Source organism: Blennius ocellaris (assembly GCF_963422515.1).
Source record: "Blennius ocellaris genome assembly, chromosome: 1".
Classification (NCBI taxonomy): Eukaryota; Metazoa; Chordata; class Actinopteri; order Blenniiformes; family Blenniidae; genus Blennius; species Blennius ocellaris.
In genome coordinates this window covers 9,802,327-9,810,611 of record NC_137650.1, presented here as the reverse complement: position 1 = coordinate 9,810,611, position 8,285 = coordinate 9,802,327, and the positions used below count along the sequence as shown (strand labels likewise).

Genomic DNA, 8,285 nt, shown 5'->3' with positions numbered 1-8,285 from the left:
TTGTTGTAAATGTATCTGCCGTTTCCGTGCAAACTAACATTTTCAAAACTTTGCCATGTAAAGTCATGAACGTTTTGGAATTAAAAAGGCAGAAACAATGTGTTTTCACTTGAAGCATTGTCGTGTAAACAGGGCCTCACATTTTAATGTAAGCTCTTTTAACAGGTCTGACTGGTACAGGCCTTGTATAAGGGTCTGCCCACAGAACCCTTCACTAAAGGTCCACCTCCAATAAGACTTTTTTTTATTCCCTTCATACCAATAGTCAATATCAACAAAATATTTCACTCTGGAATTATTCCCAAAGTAAGAAATCAACCAAAATGTCCTATTTGGCATCAGATCCATATATATGAACTATTAACTATTTGATGTGTTGTGTCTGTCTGGTCTGGTCTGGTTAAGTAATCTGTTTAAGAGCGATACTTTTTTTTTTTAAATACAGGAAATTAAATAGTTTATAAATATTTCTCAAAATGACCAGAAGCCCAGAGGAAATGGAATAATTACATAACAGACACTTTTGAAAACAAATAACAAAATAAAAATTAAGCTAAAAAAAAAAAATGGAATAATCAAAATTACTCCTGAATGTGGCAGGCCACTGGGTGTGAGCCGACCAGGTGCCCCGGTGGCACTGAGGAGTCTGTACATGAGTTGTCTGGAGGCGCTTCAAAGAGCGTGAAGTGGAAAGAGTCAGCAAGAAAAGAAAACCTTCCTCTGAACAAGGACATAATGGTTTGGAAGACTCCAGCACGTTACCTAAATAATACATCTCAGGTTTTGATATATAACTATTACTGCCTGTGAAGAGCTCTTTCATGTTAATTGAAACCAGTGGGCAGCAATCTGCTTTATAGCACGGACAAATAACAGTTTCCTACGGCGAAGCATGGAAGGGTATAGTGAGCAGAGGAGGCACATACTTGCTCCATATGCTCATTTGATATGAATACAATAAAAAAAAGAAAAAAAGGAGCCTGTCTTTATGGAGGTTGAACAATGATGGGGATCGTCCCTGGATGAAGCTGTGGTGAGTGAAAAATGCTGTTTACAATTCTTAACAGTACCTTCACCAGAGGTCCTGTGTGGTGCGGGACAATGCCTCACTGTATTGTTTTCCCCACTTGCTTCCTCTCTTTCGAACACGAGCCACAACTTGATAGCACAATAACATAATAATAAAAATCTTGGTGGTCCATTAGAAGCTTCTGCATCAGAAAGATATCATTATTTTAAAAAAAAAATGAAAAGAAGCCTGCCTATTGTATTTCTGATTCGGGCCGTATATTAGTCTGAAGCAGGATGATTGCAGAGCTGTGGGCTCTGGTTTTAATACAGAGACAACACAATAGTCTCTGTCTTCCTTTACTGAGCTTTACTACATTCTGGCACTGTGTTTTCTTCATCTTCTTCTTTCATTCTTCCGTGGCTGTTTGAGACGCTCATTATATTACAAAAAGGGAGCCTTGTCAAAGGGTCATCCGGAGCTGATGCAATGTGCAATAACGGAAAACATTCCCCCGTCGTGAGCACAAACACATTGGCCAGATCAGCAGAGAGGGCTATATAATGATAGACGAAGTTCAAAGTCTTTTTTTTTTTACCCTCCTATTTCATCCCATATGATACCACATCAGAGTGCGTACAGGAGCGACCTCGCCTCCCGCCGAACCCCACAGGTCATCACGAGGGGGGTGGGGAGCTGCCCGCTTTAGGGCCTGATTCACTGTCGGACAAATGACAGGCATTGTTCAGGAAGGTAATTGGCTTGTTTCCATGTAAAGAGGCTGTACGATATGATTGTTCGCAGAGCCTCAAATCCGAGCATCAAAAGAAAAGAGACCCAGAGAAGTTTCCCATCAGGATGATTGACAGTGAGAACATGTGAACGATCGCTTCCCTCAGTCTGTATAGTCACGCACTGCAATAATGGATCGGACATGAAAGAAGTGCAATGGGCCCCAATAAGAGTTTTGACATCACACACAAAAAATGGAAAGGATCTATAATGTTCTACATGAAGTTACAAGATGTGAACATATAGATATTTGGACAAATTGAGAAAATAACCAAAAAAAAAATACTTTCTGGGAAATTGGTCACGTGATAGCTTTCACATGAGGTGGAAGAGGAAATGAATACCATTTGAACATGCGTCCAACACATATATTGTGGATTGGAATAGTCCAAACATTTACGTATTTCAAACTGTATGAAAGCAAAACCCAAAATATTCTGGCAATGTGGTCCATCATGCAATCACAACAGACTACTCAACTTAAAGCAGCTGTCTGTTATGGCGTTATAGATCCTTTTTCTTGGTTTACTTAGATAAATCAATCAAAATCACCATTTAAACACAAACTACCAAATTTAGCCCTCTTTTATGAGCACTGGCTGAGATACAATGGAAAGGTCACGAGTCATCAGATGAATGATCCGGGTGTTTTGGTTTTTTTACTGACATGTTTTGCATCTTTTCATGCCATCTTCAAAGTGTGAAGTCACCATAAGAAGCTGCGCTTAAAAACGTATTCCTAATTTGATAAAATCTATTTATCAACACATTTAAATAATTGTTCAGTTTGTTTATCTAAAAAACCTTAAAAGTCTGTCCATCTTTGATAGCACACACACACACAGACAACCAACCACACACACATTTACACCTTGGGCTAGTATAGTCACCAGTTAACCTCAGGCACGTAGCTTCGTCTGGGAAACTAGAAGACACCGAAAAAGACGACACACATGCAGGGAAAACATGCAAACTCCACTCAAAAAGGCCCGACCCAGACTTGAACCCACAACCGTGTTGCTAAAAGCGGAGAGTGCTGACATTCAGACCACAGTGCAGCGGCACTTGACAGCTTATATGACAAATTGATATTTAGGCATTCAAATGTGACACTCTCGCGCGTCAATCTTGAAGACTCTCATAAACATTGCAGCTCGGTGGTTTCTCGCTATTGAATGAGTGTCAATAGACAGATTTGGTTATTTTTAGACAAATCCAGGGAACTCATCTCAACCTTTCATCAGTTTTTATGCAAAGCTAAGCTTCCCTGCACGATCAAAGCAACGCCATCTTTCCCCGCCTCTGAAACGGCACCACAAACCCCCATTATTGAGGCCTAGACAAGATGATTCGATAGAATACGAATGTATGTATATATATGGTGAATAATTTAACAAGGCCTATATGATTCTCCACCCATGAGGGTTGCGAGAACTTTGATACCAATCCAATAATGGGGCACCAGCGGTGGAAATGGAATAAATAAAATCATAAAAACAAACTCCTGCAGGAGTTGTTAGACAAGGTGAGGTGCCTGTCTGCCATGAAAGACCCTATACATTATGTTAACTCAGCGGCTTCAGATCTGACATACTGATCCAGAGACGTCAGGTGAGGAACCTCTTTAAAATGTTAACCATGAACATGACTGACAGAGGCAATATATGAATGATGTTTTGACACATAAAAGGAACATAGTGTGATGATGGATCGGGTTGATGAGGTCGGATGTAGGCAGATTCTGACTCTGTAAGATTAAAAAAAAGAGACATTATTTACAACGCCGTAAGACTTTCTTTTCAGGGTAGTCGCTCTAAAAGGCATTGTACTCTAACATATGTTCACGTGAAAAATGGGGTACATGCGTGCACATGGATCTAGTTTTCATAAAACGATCTGGAGGATATTTTTCAAACATGGAGGACCAGGACACGGGGAAAAGGAAATGTAGGTTATAAATAGGAATCAAAAGAACCCCCACGGTTTATTAGTAAAGGATGCTGGAGACACTGACATCTTTTAAAGTGGGAGAGCTTTTTGAGCATTTTACAAGACAGGTGAAAGAAACATGTGTGTTAAATCACTGCACCCGGGCTCGCTTGGGTCAGAGTCGTCATAAAAGAAGAGAGATTACAAAAGGAACTAATGAAGACACTGATCAAAGTCTCTAATGGTAATACGTAGCAGGTGGTTCAGACCCGTGGACCGCCCTCCCACTGCCACCACCACTCCATCCGTGAAACCCTCTCATGTATTTCATATGTGCTTTGAGCGGGAACAATGGACAGAACATATTTCAGCACTGTTCAAATGTTACGAGCAATCTGGTTCGACTCTCAGAGAGGGCAACTGCGGAGTGATACTCCGAAGGCGGCCGCGTCGAGGTGCATGTGCGTTTACGGTGCACTTTCATGGTCGGCGCTGGTGAGTTGAAAAGGCCTTGACGTGCATGGCTGGAGCCCACACCGTGAGCGAGGCGGGCACCTGGAGCCGAGATGCATGCAAGGGTTGAAAGAAGGTTGAACTGGAGCACGTTCAAAGCGTGATTGCTATTTTTACACATAGGCTGAGATGAAAGTGGTACTGGTTTTGATTTATAGAAACGGGGAACACATGGGCTAGGGCAGAGGAACCCAAGCATTGATTATGAACATTTATGCAGATTTTTTTATAAAAATGTTTAATAGCAATAAAAGACATAGGGTAGTTTAACGTATTTCATTTTGCTTTCAAATATTATATTTGCACTTCTTTTTTCTTTTCTTTTTTTTTAACGCCACAGCCATTTTAAGGACAAACTCTGAAATCGCTGATTTACAAACATGCTGTTCAGCCCCCTTTGCTGTTTGTTGCTCTATACCTGCGCAGCAACCTGCGCAGCGCAACATGTGGCACGTGCTCAAGCAACTTCCGCCTCCGCCTCGCAGCCACTTTGGGATTTGTAGTTCTCGCTGCGTCGCGCTGCCTCTTTCCCTCCGCAACCTGCCCAAAGATGAACATTTTCCGCCTAACATCTCAACAGGCTGTCTGTGAAAGAGAGTGAATAAACAGATTTGAGCGTGTTCGCTCGTTCTCACACGGAAATAGAAGGCGGTGTCGTTTATTCGCGCACTACAACGACCACCGTCGCCCCGAATGAACGCGAGGCGAGTGTAAACACAACTCCAGGAACATGAAAAGATCGGGTGACAGTGAGGGGGAGAAGAGAAGAAAGGTATTGATGGCGTTTTTCTCCGTTAGGTCGGGCATGTTTCTCCGCCCTGTCGCTTGGTGAATGTCTGTCGCGCCGTTTGTGGAGCTGCCGGCCGTATTTCGGAGGCTGCGGAGCCGCGGATGTCAGCGCATACCTCACCTTGCTTATTTCCTTTATTGTGTTTTCCATTACCTCCCCTTTCATCTCCAGTCTGCCACAGTGAAGAAAAACAATCCTATTAAAAACTAAATAATGTTGTTCTGCTCACGTAGATGTGCACTGCTGTTAGCTTGGCAGGACTGTCAACATCCCATATGCTAAGTGGGGAATCCTATATGAATCACAGCTGGAGGAAACGGTCACAACTATTTTATAGCGGTCCATCATTAATAAATACAAACAAAACAATAAACAAAGTCGGAGGTGAGGTTTGATTTGGGCTGAAATATCGGCAGGGTGGATAATCAATGGGGAAGTGGCTAAATGTATTGCAGCAAGTACATAAGCAGAGGACTGCAACTTTTAAAAACAAAGGGTGAAGTTATAGTGTAAGTGGGATTTGGACAGCTGCCAGCCCAGCAGCCTCCAGCTGCTTCAGGCTTCACTGCAGCTACAGCAGATCATCCCTGGTCCTCTTGGTGTACAGGAGAACCCACCCCAATATCCTGATGAATGTGTGAGGTGAACAAGCTGATTGGATCTCGCTGTGCAGTGCAGGGTATGTTTCCATGCGTGATGCTCCGTCGAGCCGGGTTTCGTGCTGACCTGGGCTTAATCTGGCTTTTTCAAGTTGCTGTGTAATCATAACTTCTGCGGTTTGCAGAGACGCCGAAGAAAAGGAAGGAATCGAGTCTTCTGTGCCTGGAGGCGTCCCGGGCTGTTTCACCTCCAGTCATCTCTCTCACTGTCTGACTTTCTGTCTGCTCCTGCTCTTATCTCCTGACTTGGACGCCGTCTGCCGTGGCACATGTGTTTGGATCATGTCAGACAGCAGAGAAACTATGTAGGACGTGGTTCCTCCTGTTTATGAAAGCAGCCATGGCCGCCAGATGAGCGGCTCAGAGAGAGAACTCATTCCAGCTGGCCCTCAGGCACTCAGGCAGCACAGCACAGACCTAATGGCTTAGCTTCCTTTCTCTTTAGATAAATAAAAAGGATGAGCAAAGAGGAATTGTAATTTCAAAAAATGACTGTATTACTGTTTTGCAGCCAATAAAGGAGCCGCGTGCATTTGGGCCAGATTTCATAATATCAGCGAATTGAATAATGGCTCAGTCATTGTGTTAACTAATACCTTGGATATGAGCCTTGTCTTTTCCAGTAACTGGAGTGTGTTTCCAGTCCTGCACAAAGTGAGAGGCGCATTGTGATGGGTGCACTGTCGTTCCGAGTTATGGAATGCAAGCCGCCTCAGATTAGTGCCAAATGAAAACACATTCTGTTCGGGAAATCCCACCCCAGCAAGACGGGGTAGCTCAGACAGGTGGGATGCCATCGTCTCGATATACAGTGTATATTTTTTTTTTAAGTGGGACAGAGGAATTTACCACTCATAGTCACATGATCAACTCTGAATTGGCATAATCATGTGTTGTTTGGTGCCGAGGCGGATTTAAAACACAGTGGGCATCATGAATAGAACATAATCTCTGTGGACATTTGATTGCACGCTAAACTTTCTTCCTCTGAACAAGATTCAGCTTACATTGTACCCTAATGATTTGAGAGTTTAGTTTTTTTTATCAGAACTGTCATCACAGGATGAATTTCCACTCATGCCTTGGTGAGTGTGAAAACAGCACCGACCCTGTTCCTTAACCCGACGTGTTTAATGCTGTGTTTGATGTGAGCTTGCCATTTGGAGAGTGATGACAAGTATGAAATGCTGTGCTCACACAGGAAGTGAGTGAGTGAGTGAGTGAGTGTGTGTGTGGGTATGTGTGTGTGAGAGAGAGAGAGAGAGAGAGAGAGAGCAAGAGAGTGCAGTGGGCTAAGTAATGATCACACAGGGTCACCAGATGTTGTGAGGTCCCGGTGCTCAGCCCAGCCCCATTGCTTAGATCAGCCTCATTGGTTTGTTCTGGTTGTGGCACCTTGTGCAAGCTGTTTAGGGTATTTAATTTCTAAACACTCATTAAAATGGTTTGTGTTTCCCCTGGCGATTCTGTTAAATTAACAACTAGCGAGGTAAAAGCTGATTATGTGGCCACACATCCAGACATGGTTAATCAATTCTCCCCCACAAAAATGTTAGCCGGTGAATTAGTGTAAAGGAAACGATTTATGGCGACTAATGCCGACGTCCTGTCATGTCAAGCCCGGTGTTTTAGCAAGAGGGGGGTGTCAGATTCCGCACATTCAGCAACTTTGTGTTCTGCCGGCCATCTTTTTCTCTTGCTAAACCCAAGCTACATGCTGCTTACTCTATTAATGAGCCAATGATGGAGAAATAGTGTTAGGCGCTGACATAAAACATGGGTATGGATACCTAGGGCAGGGTATCACATAAGCTCAAGCAGAGCTAGATTTACACCTCAGCTCAGTGGAGAATGGGAGAAAGGGTAACGCTCGGCATGGGGGCTCTCGCAGCTTCATCAGACCCCCGCCGGTTGAACTGTGGAAAAGCCAGGGCTCAGAAAAATACGGCTGTGGCAGATAATGATACCATTACACTAATGGAGCTGGCAAATGAAGGAGAACCCAGATGCCCTGCTTTATTACCAGAGGGGGTCATTTCCTCGCTGCATTCCTAATGGCCTGAGCACACAGTATTGATCAGGCTATCATTCTGCTAATCCTCTACAGAATTACTTATCGCTGGCTTGCTGTCGATCCGCCGGGCGGGCCCGCGTTGGCCTTGCCGCTGGGCGGCTGCCGCGCGTCCAGTGGGGACCGACTGGGCCGCTCACCCGTTCATGATTTAGGGCCGAGCAGGGATGGCGTCTGGGAGGTCTTCACTGGTGGGCTGGTTACTTCAATGTGTAAAGAAAAAAAAAAAAAAAAAAGAAGGCAAATGAACCTAACAGCTTTCATTTAATTAAGGAGCAGGCAATGATGTGGTTCCTCCCTCTTTATGGCCCCATTGGCCGCTGCAGAGCAGGGGAAGCTGTGAGGTTATGCGTTGTTCTCGGTAATTGCGTTGCGCTGTAAATAAGAGCGTCTGCCGTCAACGGTGGCAGCAGCATGTGTTGGCCTGGTTTGATTACAAAGTGTTCGACCTATAAGAGCCCCGCCTCAGAATCCCTCCCCGCCACGGTATTTTCTCTCGCTGTGGTTATGACAGAAAGCAGA

General features: G+C 44.0%; 1 protein-coding gene across 1 annotated transcript in view; it reads left to right on the top strand.

Annotated features, from left to right (window-relative positions):
- Nucleotides 1–4,936: 4,936 nt before the first annotated feature.
- Nucleotides 4,937–8,285, top strand: part of fto (FTO alpha-ketoglutarate dependent dioxygenase) — a gene marked incomplete at its 5' end in the record, with an annotated part of 134,824 nt that continues 131,475 nt past the window's right edge. The window contains 2 exon segments of the mRNA XM_080497360.1: nt 4,937–4,948; nt 4,950–5,015. Of these exon segments, the coding sequence (XP_080353486.1) occupies nt 4,937–4,948; nt 4,950–5,015 (78 nt within the window).